The sequence below is a fragment of the Acipenser ruthenus genome, chromosome 27 (genome assembly GCF_902713425.1).
Source record: "Acipenser ruthenus chromosome 27, fAciRut3.2 maternal haplotype, whole genome shotgun sequence".
Lineage (NCBI taxonomy): Eukaryota > Metazoa > Chordata > Actinopteri > Acipenseriformes > Acipenseridae > Acipenser > Acipenser ruthenus.
In genome coordinates this window covers 16,332,870-16,350,091 of record NC_081215.1, presented here as the reverse complement: position 1 = coordinate 16,350,091, position 17,222 = coordinate 16,332,870, and the positions used below count along the sequence as shown (strand labels likewise).

The 17,222-nt window shown below is 36.7% G+C and overlaps 1 protein-coding gene across 1 annotated transcript; it reads left to right on the top strand.

Moving 5' to 3' along the window:
- Positions 1-1,222: 1,222 nt before the first annotated feature.
- Positions 1,223-7,990, top strand: LOC117431928 (insulin-like growth factor II). The gene is made up of 4 exons (XM_034053210.3): positions 1,223-1,483; positions 2,449-2,611; positions 4,324-4,496; positions 5,539-7,990. Exons 1-4 carry the CDS (start codon positions 1,400-1,402, stop codon positions 5,776-5,778), a joined length of 660 nt encoding a protein of 219 aa, XP_033909101.1. The 5' UTR covers positions 1,223-1,399; the 3' UTR covers positions 5,779-7,990.
- The last annotated feature ends 9,232 nt before the right edge of the window (positions 7,991-17,222 follow it).

Here is a 17,222-nt window from a genome sequence, read left to right as displayed (position 1 = left end):
TTGAAAAAAAAAAATCACAGCTTTAGTTTTTTCTGTAGTTTAAAAAAGTAGCTAGGTAATAACACAAAATACTTTGTTTTGAAAGATGCCATTCATAACCTCCTGCTGCTGCATGCGGTAGTTTAAGAGTGACATGGCAAGAGGCTTCAGATTTTACAAAAGCTTGTGGGCCTATAGTCAAAAATACCTTTATAGAATGTAAACTAACTGGAAGTCAACATAGTCCCATTTCATATGTAGTAAAATGTCATCCAGTTATATATAATCATACAATGTAATTTAACTGTGGGACTATACTACTTTAGTTATTTGAAAGTCTGTTTGTGCAATGTAGGCAATGCCTTTATTTGACAACAGTATTACAACCTGGGGCAAAACCATATATTAACTCCATATAGTTGTTCCTATTTTAAACACAGGAGTTGTATTACATATCATAGCTCCAATCAAACCTTTCATATATACTGAAGCAAGGGTTTCTTGCACCAAAAAAAAGGTTTTTACTGTCCTGGGGGGAGAAGTTGTTTACCAGATAAGAGTCCAGCCCTTGTTTTTCTGCAGGCTTAAATTCTCAAACTCATTAGTTTCTTTTGTGTGGTGGATGGGGGGGGGGGGGGGGGGGGGGGGTAGTTATATCAGTAAGTATCTGAAGAAGTTAGCCTTAGGCAAAAACCCCTTATTTAACACCCCCTATGCGGACCCGTTTATGTTAATGAGAAAAACAGCAGGTTCTCTCTGGTCAGCTTTTAGATCGGATACTGTTACAGTGGTCATGGCAGGTTTTGCTTTTAAGACTAAATCATCATAAAAAAAATAAATACAAAAACAACCCCCAGGCACTTGGGTTGTGTTGCGATGCACTTACATAAATGAGTTTTCATTTTAATTATTTCTGTTGTGTAATAATAATGACAGCTAGACAGACAGATACATAATGTATTTTAAATATAAATTGGTTTGAATTATTTTATACAATTAATTCCAAGTACAGTATAAAAATGAATTGTAAGACTCATGGACGCTGCAGTTACACTTATTATATGAATATGAAACCTTAAGACGTCAAAACACGAACTCGTCAGAGTAAAGCAAACGTTACTAATAACCTTCCAGTTTTCCGAAGTGCTGTAGCCTGTAGCTTCCAGCCCACAGCCTCGCTCAAGACTGCCGCTTGACTGATACCTCCTTCATTTACACATTAATGTTTTAAGTAGCGTCACACATGCGCAGCGCGGGGAGGGGGGTTTGGTATATATTTGTTAACACTCTGAAGTTTAGTCTGTCTCCTCAGCAGTGGAGCAGCCTTACACAACATATCTGCAGCAGAAACTGGGAACCTGACACGAGACCTGCAACGTTAACCTCAATACCAAACGAAATCTAACAAACCACTTCACAAATGGAAGATCATCTTAGCTATAACAAGCACCAAGCGTACTGCCACAACTGCATAGAATCTGGGAATAGTAGCAACAGCATAAAGGTAACGGAAAATAAGAAGAAAAAAATGTAATTTTGTTGACTGGTGCAGGCTTTTACTTGTTTGTCTAATTTTTGAAGTGGTGTTCAATTACATGAACGTCCTTACGCTTGCATTGCAATGGAAATACGTTTTCTTTTTTTTCTAAAGCATAAGAATAATATGAAATGTTTGCAAAAACAAACTTAAAGACTGCTTGATCCTTATGCAATCTTGCTGTCTCTAGTGTCAGTGACGTTTACAAACTCATTTGAGATGTCAAATATTAATCGGTTATTTAGCACTTGTTTTCTTTGAAATATGTATATACACACACACACACACTGTAATTTGTTTTGCTTGGTGACATAGCGATCTTTGAGTTTACTATTTGGTCCACGAGGGGGCGACTACATTTCATTTTAAACGAGTGCGTGATATAATTTGAACAAGTTGCTTGATGTGAAGCTGTTGCAGCACCTAATATGATATGGCTAGGGACAGCACCTTCCATTTGCGTGTGTGTGTGTGTAATTATATATATATATATATATATATATATATATATATATATATATATATATATATATATATATATAATATGAGAATGCAGAAAAAAAAACTATTTACTGTAATTTGTTTATGGAGTTATTTAAAATGTCAATAAGTTTTAAAGATTATGTTGGCTGTGCCAAAGGTGTTAATGAAACACTGTATATATCCCTCATTATAATCAAGTCTATATACCATTTCCTGCCACACAGTAGCAAGATTTAGCCTCATGCGCCTTTACTGTACACAGCTGAAGTCAGTGTTGTAATTCATAGCGTCAAATTGGCTACAGCGATTTGCTACAGATGTATCGTTATTGGGGCAATGAGTTTCTTACTTTTGTCTTTTAATCAAATGCAAGATTAACATGACGACCATCTGCAGCTTCAAATTGTGTCCTTGATGGGGGCATTAACATATTTCTTACCTTTTCTTAGGTCAGAAAGATGTCTACCTCAAGACAGCTACTGGTCTTCACCATCGCCCTGACAGTCTACATTGTAGATGTGGCCAATTCTATAGCTTCAGCTGAAACGCTATGTGGTGGCGAACTGGTCGACACACTACAGTTCGTCTGTGGTGACAGAGGCTTTTATTTCAGTAAGTTAAAAAAAAATACTGCTATTTAATGTAAGTCAACATTAGTCAAGTTGCTCAGGGACATTGAGCGTCCTTGGAATGGAATTGAACACAATGGGAAACACATCCTTTTTGTCTGGTTTTGTTGATGTCACTGCTCATAATTGTGGGGTCATAGTGTGTTTACACCCAATAAAAACAGAGAACTAGAACTAGTACAGCAACAATCCTTTCTTTTATTCTATTGCACGGTAAGTGCTCCACTTATCTTCCAATGTTATAAACTGGCTTTTGAGAGTAAATTAGTTCTTTAGTTAAGCAAATAATACACGACAGCATTCCAGCTTCTTAGGGGGTAGTCACTGGTGTAGCCTGCAGGTACAAATAAATCCTTGCGATGTGTAAACTGTAGCTAAAGATCCCTGACCCTGTGATTGTGATGAATGGGCACATTTTGTCACTCAGTTTCTCCTCAATATGAAAGGGACACACAAAACTAAGGCACACTGCTAAATGAGTCACAATGGACTATTTGTTTACTTCTACATTCCTTTGGTGAAAGTAATACCGAAGTAGCATTCCATTCTCCACTTCAAAACAGTTCCCAGGCTTCCTTGAAACAACTTTGTGTGGACAAATAAATAAAATAAACTTTCATCATTAATACATTTTTAAAAATAGTTTTGTTGGGCGTTTTTGAGTAAACCACTTTCTATATATTTGGTGTGTGTGGGAGAGTAGGGTAGCTTCGATGTTTTGTTTGTGATATGAAACAAAGTCATTGTTCTAAAGCTAGTAAACCTGTTTAGTTTCTCAGTTTGTATTTCAGGTAGAGCTAATAAATGACACATTTCTAGAAGGCTGTGTGATAACTGTCACAATGGTTGATCTCACACACCCATCTCCAGTTGCTCTTTAAAGGCTTTTAAACGATGGGTAGAGATTGAAGGAGTTAAATAAGAAAGTGTAGCTGTTGTGGGAGGTCATGCTCAGAAATGTTATTGTGTGGTTTATATATTCTCAAGCAAAACTGAGATACTAGAAGTAAAATAGTTGTGTGCACTGAGAAACAACAAATGTAAATTTATCATCACAGCCTCCACCTGTCAAATGGGCCCAGAAAAAAGCTGAGTGTGCAAAACGTGCAGTCACTGGCATTACAGAGACTTAGTATTACTTTGGCTATTACCTGCTGTCCGATGTTAATGCCATCAAGTTTAGTGGACTTCTCCCCTTCACGTCACCTCATCAGTGCTGAGCTGGCAAGGTCAGGCAGTGGCCTTCAAATTTTAGTTTCACAGAAAATAACTGAAAGTTTCAGTTTTTTTGAAGGTCTGTTTGTTCAGAAAGATACATGTTTCAAAACCACAGCTCAGAAGCTGGGTTCTATGTGATTCATTACAATAGCTTTAACTTTGGGTTTGGGTATTTACACTTTTGTTGCATCATAACTTCACAAATGACCCAAAACTTCATATATTAGGTAAAACTATAAAAACTGCCGAAACATGTGTCTACTTTGTCTACAGTTTAACCTCTTAATTTATAATTTTAAAAAGGTGCTAGTAGAAAGAAAAACAAAAAAAGCTCTTATTATTTTTCTTTTATTGAAATGTCCCCAAACCAAAGAGTTGAACAGTTTGATTACTATATAAAAACCATGTGTGCTGAGCTAAATCTTGACCACATTCACAATGTATTTCTGCACTGGTAACATGCTTCTTATTCTTTAGGCAAGCCACCAAGCAGATCAAACATCCGAAGGTCACAAAAAGGAATTGTAGAAGTGTGCTGTTACAGTAGCTGTGATCTGAGACTTCTGGAAATGTACTGTGCAAAACCTGCCAAGTCAGAGCGAGATGTGTCCTCCACGCAATTCCAAGTCATCCCTTTAGCATTAAACAAGGTACGTGCAAGTAATACGCTGACATCTCAAATCGCATGCAGAAATCCGCTATCTTTTTAAAGATCTGTACTTTGGGTTTTGTTTATTAAAACCCAGGTACAGGCGATCACAAAAGTGCTTGCCATTGCAAAATACACTGTAAACTGAGATCTTTTCATGCTGATTGATATGAAAAGTAAGCAAAGAGGTATTTTCACACCATCCAACATATCAGATATAGTATTTACCCCAAAACAAGCCCTTCACTTTAGTGCTGACCAGGATTTGCCTGTGTTGATGCTGCCCTTTACCCATCTGGCTAGTTAGTGAGCTTTTCAAATTGTATGTCATTACCATAAATAAAGCCCCAAAACAAGCATTAGAGTATTAACTGTCTTGTTGAGTCATAACACTGTGTGCCTGGGCTATATTTTAAACACAAGCATTCCTAATTGCACACCAGCATCAGACCTATGTATTATATAGCAAATGAAACAAAATGTAAAATGCATGCTCAACAACAAACAAAAAGGAGCATGCAGTTTGTGCAACATTGAAATCTCCTATTTATAACCACAGTGTTATCTGAACACTATCCATGTCCCAATGACCTTTTGACCAATTTTGAGGCCTTGTTTACCAGGAACAGGAGTAGAATCAGGAATCTGTTTACTTTATTGGTGCAGGGATGCAATGTGCGAAGACTTCTTTTATCTTCAGTTAAATGTCAAGGAAATGAAGTCTCTCCTTTGATTCAACTGTGCTTGAAGTTAAGGTTGAATAGTCACTATAAACACAGAGAACTAACGACAATAATAAAACCTGTAAATGACCCAGGTCAACACTGGAAGACTCCAGAAAGGAACATGCTATATCAGTCAAGAAAACCATTTTGTTTTTATCTGCAATTATTACTTTTAAGAAGGTATATATTTACACAGTGCTTACAAGATGCTGAGAGCTTTTTAACATAAGAGTCAATTCACAAACTAGTGTTGGAATGCAATTCAACCATTGCCCTGAGGGTTGACTAATGACATTCTGTTTTATTTTTTAATTATAGGATGTCTCAAAGAAGCCAATCATTGCCAAGTATTCTAAATATGAATTGTGGCAGAAAAAGGCTGCCCAAAGGCTGAGACGAGGGGTCCCATCTATCCTGAAAGCCAGAAAGTTTCGGCGGCATGCTGAAGAAATCAAGGCCCTGGAGCAGACAAGATTCCACAGGCCTCTCATCACCCTCCCAAGCAAACAGCCTGTTACAGTTAAACCTTTGACGGAGAACTACGCCAGCAAGAAATGAGTTTGGATTTTGTTTGCACAAATGGAGATAAAAAGACTAGGGGATTATAGCTTTGTTATTGGCGTCCTTTCTGTGGCATTCTTCTTGCCCCCCCCCCCCCCCACACACACACAATCTTTAGAAAAAGAGAGTTAACAATTGAACAGAAGGCAGTACAGGTGGAACCAAAAAAAGAAAGAAAAGGTATATAGCGTGGCAAGCTTAAAATGGAAAAAAAAGGTTGGGGAAAAAACAAACCAACATAAAAAGACTATTCCATACAACAATTTCTGGAGATAAAACTGTCTCCTTTTGTTAGTTCTTTTTTTTTTTGTTATTTTGCACCTGTAATGATACAAGGGAGACCAACACTTTTAAGGAGTTTATATCTAAATTCCTGACCCAGCACCTTCTAATCACACACAAACAAACAAACAAAAAAGACGGACATTCAGCATCATGAAGAAAGTCTGCAGTTGCACATCGCCACGGATTACGTCGATTTCTTTTTCTAAAGAAAAAAAAAGGCACTATTTTTTTATGAACGATTAAAGCGTAACTATACAAAATGTCATGGTGCTATCTTTGAGAACTGACTCAAAGAAGAGGGATATGAAAATGCACGTCTTTTTTCTTTTTTTTTCAATAATTATAGAACTTGAAGTGAACTTTCCGTTTTAGGGAAAGTGTGATTATTTTCTTTTTTTTTAATCATTTTCTTTTTTTTTGTATAAATAGCTTGGTTTTGGCTGGTAACATAGGGATGTCACAGTACACCATAATGGCAGTGATTTACAAACAGCACCATCAATTTGCAACTGTTTTTGCTTGGAGCATTTTGCCTTGAAGACCATTGGCACATCGTAACAAAGGGAATAGGAGACACCTGGAACAAGATCTTGAAAACAACATTCATTCATGTTCAATTTGGAAGATGTCAAAAACTGTGGTACTATGGTAACCGTAAAATGTTGTTCTTCAGACAAAGCTGTCAAATTCTGGTATTGTGACATTCCTGGTGCAAGTTAGGCTTTTGTTTTTGATCTTTTTTTTTTTTTTAAAGGCACAAATGTCAAGTTAAAGGGAAATGCAGCAATAATGTCAACTAACATTTTTCATTGTGTATCAGTAGTATTCACACGCTTTTGCTTGAAAAAAAAAATACTTGAATATGTTTAAAATGAGTTTCCAGGGACACCATGTTATTTTGTCAGTCAGGCTGTATTTTGCATAATGAGCCGCCAAGCCTATTTGTTCTTCTTAATTTTTTTTTTTTTTTTTTTAAATACAAATAATGGCACTGTATAAAGGCATTATTTATTTTCTTATAAAATATATATGAAATTGGTCCAAATTAGCACTGATACACAACTGACAGATGAATTATTTTGTTAATTTTTTATTATTTTTTTTTAAATAGTAGTGCTTTTGTAGATGCTTTGTACCAAAAATGTTTTTTTTTTGTCACCGATAACCGTTAAACATATGAAGCCTATTACAATGAAAAAGCTGCAGTAGCTTTCTAGTTATGTCAAAAAGGAAGTAGATCTTGTCTCATGGGCGCATGCATTTGCTGTCTCAATTTTTCTCTAGATGTTCCCAGTAAAAGTGCACTGTTTTTCCAAATACTGAGTATTTGATCCAACACTTGTATATCTGCAAAAATGAAATTATATATATATATATATATATATATATATATATATATATATATATATATATATATATATATAATGTATATATCCATGAAGACTGCATTACATTTACTAAACCTTATATTGTCACACCACGTCCAGTATTTATTTCTTTATTTCTGCAGAATAGTAGCATTATTTAAATATTAGATTTTAATATAAGAATACACCCACTCATGCCCTGTTTTAAAGTGGGTTGAATGTGTACAAGTGGCACAGGAGGTTACTGCAGCCTCATCTCAATCAGTAAGCCTTGAATGAGGCACAGATGTGTATTGTATTTAATCCTGTGTACGCAGACCTGACTAGATTCAGTTGTCACAATTCAGTGCAATTATTTGTTCAGAGCTTCTATTTATGCTATTCCTGCAAACCATCCATGTACATTGTGGACAGCATTGATACACAAACAGGTTACTAGACCTCTCTTTGTTTATCCTACATTTGATTTGTAAGGAAATCATTCAATATGAAGGGATGTAGGTCTGTAATTGCTTCACATGGACAGCATTTATGTTATTAAATCCAGTTAAGCTCTACATGTTCCTCATTCATTTAACCTCTGCACACTAGACTTCCAACAGGCAAGACTCACATTTGATGTATTTCATTCTTAATATCAATAAAAAAAAAAAAACAATTTATCTAAACCTCAGTATGTTGTGTCTTTTTTCTCATCCACAAGTAATATACAACTGTTAGAAATGATATTTTCAAAGTTACTGTTTGTTTTTGAATGTAAGTGGTGCCACAATTATAACGCATTGGCAAATAATTTTGTTTTTCAGTATTATAAAAAACAAGACAATATACAAATATTCTTCACATTTCATATATGGGATAACAATTTAAAAATGTTAAGATAAAATGCGTCCCAAAAAATGAAATTAAAATAAATCATATTTTCACCTGTAATATTGTATATACAGTATATGTTGACTGTTGACTGGTTATACACACTAGAATTGCAGTGCAGTATTGTGCATAATACCATATATATATATATATATATATATATATATATATATATATATATATATATATATGGTAATTATGTTTGTATTGATGGTAATCTAGTGTTTAAAGTAATCACCAGCATGTTACTAATCGCATGTAAAAAATAAATCACACTCATGGATTCGACAAAATACCATCTTCTCTTCTGTACAGATAGCTTCCCTATATTAGAACACAGAAGTCTAAAGGTTAGGAAAACACGTTGTATATAGGGTGTGTCTTATAGGAGACCTCATTTCAGTTTGAGAGACTCAACCTGGCTCTTGCACTAAACTGAAGCTCTTATACAATAAGATAGCATAGACATGTGAACTTATATGTCGATATTGTGACTATAAATCTCATTTAGTGAGATTCAGTGGGCTTAGCCCATGACTGGCATGTTAAAGTTACACCCAAATCTACTTGTCCTTTACCAAGCCAGCGTTGTGTAACCTTGAAAGTTTTAAGATGTGTAAATAAAAAGCAGGTGTCTCCTCCTAAATCTGCTCGTAACTGATCAGACTGTACAGGAGTGATCCAGCCAGAAATTCATCTCACCTGACTCCAGGTCTTTAATTTATAACTGGCTGCAAGAGATCTGGGGCACCAGAGGGAAAGCAGCTCAGAGGCATCTTTCAACCACAGGGCTAGTACAGGATAAAGGTTTCCACAAATCAGGGTTTCCAACAGGGCTGTACTAGATGTTTTTGTTATACAGTAAAATAGGAGGAAATGCCAAATTAGCTGTGATATCCTACCATAAATTAAATTCCAGATTCCCTTCCCTAAATATTTAGAAAGCAATTTGCTCTTTCCAAATACAGCATATACAAAGTACCACTAGTGGAAGCAGTCTGCATCCCAAAGCCCCTGTTTACCAACAAGCTCACCAACCCTGTTCTTCCCCATAATCAATTTTACCATCTGTCTCCCCTTTTTAAATAACTTCCATTAATTAACTCCCTCTTCCTATTGGTGGCTATCCACAGTAAATAATTAACTTCATGTCTAACAAAGCTGAAGTCTGATTAAACTTAAAAGCACTTCAGAACCAAATCCTGAGCTGGCTAGCAAGCTAGCTAAATGTATACACAACAACAATTAGAAAAAACAGAAAGACAGACTAAAAAAACTTGGTAAGGATTTCCCTGTAAATTGTATTAGTATAACATATAACACAAACATCCTTTATTTTTTCTTTTTACATTTTTAGACTGAACTACAGCAGAACTTGTAAGGTGGCATACCTGCGGTTGTTGCAGGTACACTTAGAAACGGGTAGAGTTAGCTTTTCATGCCAAGGGGGGGCGAGTGGGGGGGGTCTTACTCAAGGGGCCCAATCGGGGCTGGACGACAGGGCTTGTAGCGGAACCGGAGGGAGCATGGCGCAGAATGGCAGGACCCATCCGAACAGGACAGCGGAGCTGGAGGGAGCGCAGTGCCCGACGCAGAACAGTGGAACTCGGCCAGGCAGGGCAGTGGAGTCGGAAGGAGCACGGCACGCTGACACTGAACGACAGGGCTCGTCCAGCCAGCGGGTGGCGGCGGAGATGTACCACACCTCTCACCCTGGCAGACGGTCACAGCACGGAGGACACGACAGCACAGCTGGGGGGGCAGGGTCCAATCCCCCCAGAAGCAGCTGACCACACACACAAGACCCAGGGTCCAGCCACAGACTGCCGGTTCAACTTGGCCTATCTTGCGGTGAATACCAGAGTGCTTCGGGACTGTAGCACTTTCTCTTTGGGGACAAAGAGAACTGAGGGGGGAGCTGTGTAGTGATCTGGACTATTTGTGTTATGTGTTGTATCGCTTTGTGTCGTTGTTCTGTGTTTTGTCTATATCCTGTGCATGTGAACGAGTGCATCTGTGGGGCGGGGGACAGCGTGATTGAGTCATGGCCCCTGTGTCCTTGTGAATGTTATCCAATCATGTTGTGTTTGTGCCTCGTTCGGTTTGTGGGGTCCAATAATTAGGTATTGGGTTAGGGTTAGGTTTTAGGGCTGGGGTTGGTCTTTGTACGTTTAGCTAATGATGTGTAATTTATAGTTTCTTTTTTAATCTTTCCGTAAGGGAGATAGTTGTTACAGGGGGCATGTTACTAGAGTGCTTTTTAAATGCAGTTAGATGGTCTATATATACATGTCCCGGTAAGAACTTAACTTAGTAACTACAATTGCGAACACAGCACTACCCTATGAGAGCTATGTGGGAGTCTGCGTTCTGCAGCAATACCCCTCTCGCAGAGACAGACCAACAACGCAATGCCCCTGAACCGCCCACAAAACCAGCTGATTTCTCGTTATCCAATTACCAAATACAGATACTAAAACATTTCATACAAGCATCACCACTGGGCTTCTGGGTAGTGTAGTTTTCAAAGCAAACCTTTATTTTTAATAGGAGAATATCAGCGGTAAAGACAGTGTGCACAGTTGGGCTGATTAGATCGGCCTGTAGATTCTAAAAGCAACACTTGGGCCAGTTAGATCGGCCTGTGCCAGTTATAGAGTTAAGCATATGATGGCTACAGCATTCAAGCTTGTGTGTGGAGGTGTATTTTTCTAAGTGTGTGTTCGGGCAGTCGAGAGGGGCCCACTGACCTTCATTTTCGAGGCCAGGGGGGCGGTCGCACACCCCACTCAAACCCCTCCCGTTGGATCCACTACTGCTTAGAAAAAGTTTACCCTTATAATTTTACATAATAATGTTGCAGGTTTACCATGCTTTTCCCATATTTATACAATGCAGTTTTTTGTATATGTTTTATCATATCTCCCTGTGCTTTACAATGTTTACATATGCTTTCACTGTGCTTTACTACACTTTGCTATGGTTTTACAATAGGAAACTTTTATAAGGACCTTTATAACACTGTAGTTGGGAGATATAGGCAAGAGACAGTGACATTTGTGTTCCACTTTATAACAAGTGCTGGTGTAATGGTATTATGAGGCAAATTGCAGCCGTTACCATTCTGCCTTATAACCTGTCCCACGGTATAAAGGGCCATCATATAACGAGGGAGCACTGTACAAAAGACTGGCCTCATCAAGTTATACTATTAGAAATGTTGAAAAGAGATGGTTATCCCTCCAGAAATGTTGAACTTAGTTTGGCCCTAGGTCGCTTGCTACTATTGGCCCTTCACTGTGTAATGCCTTAACACTTGCTAACATTTACCCCAGGACCTTCCAGGAAAGGAGACTGTTAGTCACTAAATAATGGATACATACATTAAATAAAGGTCCAAGATTAGTGCTTAGTCTGTGAGACTAATTACACAACCTTATCACCAGTTTGAATATAAAGATTTACTGGCATGAATTTTGAATGTCCCAGTATAGAGGACTTGCAATATGAAAAAAGTCATTTAAAAAGGAACTATGGAACTGTTACTATACAAAAAGTGTGACTATAGCTTTATTTTATTTTTGTTTAAACTTACTAAATTAAATAAGCCATGTCTTATCATTACAACAGTCGTTGGAGAAGTTACTTCTCAGTAGTCTGTTACAGTTCTTGTTACTTTAAAAAGTTGTAACTAATTACTTTTTTTTTTTCTAGTTACAGTTACAAATAGTTACTTATCAGGCACAGTTTTTGATTTGGTCAGGCTGCAGTTCAAAGTACTCTTTTACTGTGTTTACACTTACAACTCATGCCTGAACTGGCTCAGAGTCAATCAGATTTCAAGATTCTTATCATTTGAGCCACCCGTTTACACTTGAGCATGACCTGTCTCCGGCCCAGTATGCGCATCCAAAACACAGATGCAGAAGTGTTTAAATCAACAAGCCTTTCATTGTGTGTTTCTACTTTAAGATTTAATTTTGCCATTAGAAATGGAGCAAAGCAGTGAAAACTTGCATATCGGACATTTAAAGAAACAGGCATTATTGTATACATTTACACATCAGCATGACAACTGTTCGTATATGTAACAATAACTTTATTTTCTTACCCATGAAAAATACATATTTTTGCTATTCAACAGAAGCGAAACAAATTAGTTTAATAACTAAAAAGAAACACTGCGACTTTCAATTGTGTAGGTTACCATATACTAACACCGCATCACGATACTGTCGATGATACCATTTAAAAAATAAAGCCGATCATAAATCAAAATATTTCCTTCTTGGGGGCAAATACGGTCCTTTGTTTAAAAGTAAAGTGCTTTTGGGCCTGAAGCTAGTGCTTATACATATACAGTAATCTGCCACGAATCCGCCCGTCACATATCCGCACTAACCGTTTATCCGCCATGATCAGCCTCTTCAGCAATGTTACTTTATTATTGAACAGAGAAGATTAGTTCACGTATTGTAGATCCCACCAAAGTTTTTGTACACTGTGTTGTATGTGTTCCATGTGCTGCCGTTGCTGGTAGTGTCACGTGACCTGTTCAGCGTGCTGATATGTAAATAAATCCTGCTCGCCTGCGGGGGGCGTATCAACTTCAACCTCCGTCTCGATCTCCTGCCCGTCACTCAGCAGCGAATGCACGCACCCACACGGCAGACTGCTACCCAGTCTCAAGCATTAATACCCTGTATCTTTCTAAACAAGGAATTCAGGGGAGCTCCCTAATAAAAGCTGAATCTCAAAACAATAATTGTGTTTATATAATAATTGCTACGGCTGTGTAACGGTATTTAAAGCAGGATTCATTTATCCACCGTTTTACATATCTGCCCTTATTCTGGTCCTACCGCAGGATTACTGTATTCACATCTAGGAAAACCAGATTCCCAGAGTGAAAAACTAGGCCTTTTTTTCTTCAGTTCACTGATACCAATAAAATAAACAGTCTACAGTAACACAATCATAATTAAAAAATAATTTTTCATTGTAGATTATAAGAACTTTGTTTTCTTTTTATTGTCATCTAATTAAAGCGAGATTAGAAACATTTAAACATGTGATTTACACATAATCTGAATTATTAAGCACATAATGCATAATTTTTTTTATTTTATTTTGAATGGCGCTTACACAACCTAATAAACTACTGTGCCAATAACTTGCTAAGCACACTGACACTGTTTTGTACTTTTAAAAAATGCGAATGCAATAGCAAAACCGGAACGATTTAAAAATGTTACTGTTTCCGACCAGAACAAAAAAATGAAATTATTCGTTTAATTCTAAATAGAGTGGCCCCCACAAAACTAAACATTTCCTCATATTGATACCACATTTTGTTACCTGTCTGAAAAAACGAACCATTACAGTTACAAATTACTGAAAAATGTAATCAAATTACAATAATGCTTTACATGTAGTGTGTTGCTCCCAAACACTGACTATTTTTTTTTGATCAGAAGATTATATTAAAATGGATGCAACTCTTGACAGTTCTTACTATTCCTGTACCCCTTAATTCAATATCCTTATGGGACTGTAAACTATCTCTAACTCGTACTGGTAGATTTATTAGTTAAAAAAAATAATAAAAAAAATCCACATCTGTTTCCAAGCGGCTTGAATGAAGATGCTACGAAAAGTTTGCTTTTCTCTCTTGGGTTTAAACTGTCAAGGACAGTACATTAACTCACCTTTCTGAGAAGTCTTCTGATCTGTGCTGGCAGTATATATTATGTATTTTGTAAAGTCACCCGCACATCCTCTGAAACATGTTGAACTTGGAGACATGCTATAGTTCTTATGAGGAGACAGGACTGTGTTTAAGAAAGATTCTTAACTCTCAAAAGAAAGTCCTTTGTGTTGCTGATAATAGGACGCTACCTTAGTCTTACATGTACGTTCTATGCAACTCATAGAAAAGGTAGTCACCTGTAACACAGGAAGTTATTGGGGAGAAGCCAAGTACTTCCTGTACAGAGGTGTATACAATACAACCAAACATATTGATTAAATCACATACATATATAATATTGTATAGGGTGTTGTATGTAAGTTGATATCAACATTGAGTGGAGCAAAATTCCACTTACATCTTACACCATCCAATACTATATTTTGTATTATGTATAGTAATAAGAATTAAACAGCAGTGGTATAGCTAATCAGGCTACACTTTAAAACAATGGCTGCAAATTCCTATGAATTCTAATGCATTAGGTGCTGTTCCAGTATGAATTTGTGGCTATTTTAGGGGTAGAAAAATCATTACAAAATGTTTTTGTAGTCACATCAATATCAGTGTTTAATATGTGTTATATGTTCATACCAGAGACATTGTGAAATGTAATACATGGGTTTGGAGACTAGCAGGTTAGTTATGAATATGACATCTACCTAATTAATAGATGGTCATCACATTTTGAATTGTGCATCTGGGTAGTGTAATAGGGTCATATATGTTCTGTATTTAAAAGCTTTTAGTTAACAACAAGACAACCTTGTATTGTGCTTTTCTGTGAAACAGTGGTCCGGTCTGCTGCCAATAGATACAAACTGGGCCTGTATCAAATTATTCTCAATCCACTGCCTTAGGAAGCTAAACCAACACATCTAAGTAACTAGGAAACTATGCACTGAGCTTCAATTTAAAAACTTCTAAAATATAGTTATGGTTTTATCCAGCCCATGACTTAGAAAAGTATTTTTCTTTACCTTATGGATAGGACGGGTCTTAGATTAGTGGAGAAAAAAAAATGTGTTACTGAATATTATGCCATGTCAGCTGCAACCCAAGATGACATTTCTGTGAGTCCACCCCACTGAGCAAGAAGTGTTAATGCAGCTGTCAGGTTTCTGAACATAGAAGGAAATTGTTCTGAAGAAATGTAGAAGTGAGACAATGGAAATGACAGCAAAAAGTGTGCGTCTCTGTGTTGGAAGCAAAAAGTGTGCGTCTCTGTGTTGGAATATGAACTTGTGCATGACTGTTCTATTTAAAGTAACTGTAGCTAAGAAAATAATTAAACAAATCTCACATGTGCAGTTTTGAAATGAACACAAATTATAGCAAATGTATACTTTCATTTTAAAACATACCTGTGGTACTACATTGAGTTCTCAGTTTCATTGTCTTCTACGAAGTCTCTAACTGCTTTACTACTTTGGTCACCCAAGAGTGACTTCTGGGTCACAGCATGTTACTCATTGAAAGCATGTTATTTCATTAGGGGAACCAGCTGATTAGTTATTGACAAGAAGCCCCTGAATCACACATTTATGATCTCAAAATGAGTTGTTCTATCCCCCCCAAGAGCTAGCTTTTGGAAACAACAATAAAAACAACAACGAAAAACTAATTTGGTAAATTGCCATGCATATTACAGCAATAAAGCTATGGTAAGATGGGTAGAAAGTCTGGTTATAATTCTGAATGGCACTTGTACAATGTAGAAATTCAAACTCCAACCATTGACAATTCAAGCCATATAGAAATTAATCACTGATAGGAAAAAGGTACAACAAAGAGCTCCACAATGGGTAATGTACCCTCGCTGACCTCTAGCTTTTCATGCTTATTTTAAGAAGCCGCTGTTTTTTTTTTGCTGTGTGACTGGATGGTTTTATGAGGTACAGTACTGTTGTGTAAATGCTGTTCTACATTTAAAATGTCATTGGCTTCTTCTTCTTGAATGAATCAAATGATCAATTGACTCCACCCCCACCACACAGTAAGCGTCCCAGCTGGGTGTAAGCTGGGTTACAAACCCGAGGTGAGCTGAGCTGCTGTGTGCTCTTCCTGGCATTAAGAAAGGAAGCTAACCACGAAGCACAATGAAGATCAGGTGCAGATAAAAAAAAAGTGACAAAGGAGGTTTACAGCTTTGTGAGCAGCTAAAAGAATGAAAAAAACACCATGAGACCCAATTTCATGCAAATGAGGTAAGGATCATCTCAAGTAAAGCCAAAATTCTAAAAAGAATTGTAAACCTAGGCTATTGTAACAGACTATCAGCTCAGGTAAAACTAAAACAGTTAAAACTTTTGAAGACAGTTGGGGGGACATCACTTTTACATCGCTGGTATTTGGGTTTTTTTGTGGATTAAACCTTTCAGTTTGTTTTCTTATCCTATTAGAATTTGTATAATCATCCTCACTCACCATATTCTTGTGCGTGGAAGTCAAATTGTTTTTTAAAACCAATCCCCAAATACTCCACTGATTTCTCATGTTTCCCGAATCAGAGAAGGATGTCCTGGGCTAAGCATCAATATAAAGATAATCTATTACTGTTTAAAGACATATAAGATAACACCTGAATTTTGAGATTTTAAATGTGTTCTGGTAATTTTGCACGTTTGATTCTGACAAAAGGTGAAACAAATGATTAAATTAAAAATAGAGAAATATAAACAAAAAAGACAATTAGGTTTATGATTAAAATACACAACTTATGTCATTTGATTTTTAAAAAATAAATTGTAAATTATTTTTTAAACAAACAATTCTAGTAATCCTATCTAATATGTATTTCCAAAGAAGGACACATTATGGGAAATTTTTTTTTTTTTTTTTTTTTTTTTAACTATTTTCCTTAAAGCTGTTAAGGAGCAAAATTTACTGACACATCATGTCACATGAATGAACATTAAAATATGTGAGTCATTGGAAAAGCAATAATTCTTAACTAAAGACTAAAGAATTCAAACTCCCAGAAGCCTCACGCTTTGTTCTGTTCAATACTGTAACCAATTGCTGCTTTGATTCACACGTTTTCAATGTCTCTGCGTTCCCAAGCAGCTGAACAGGTGGGCCTCAAGTAAAAGTGTGGGGACCTCAGCTTTATGTGACCTCTTGAAGTGGAATGCGAGTACACAATATAGCAATGAAATATCAAGGAA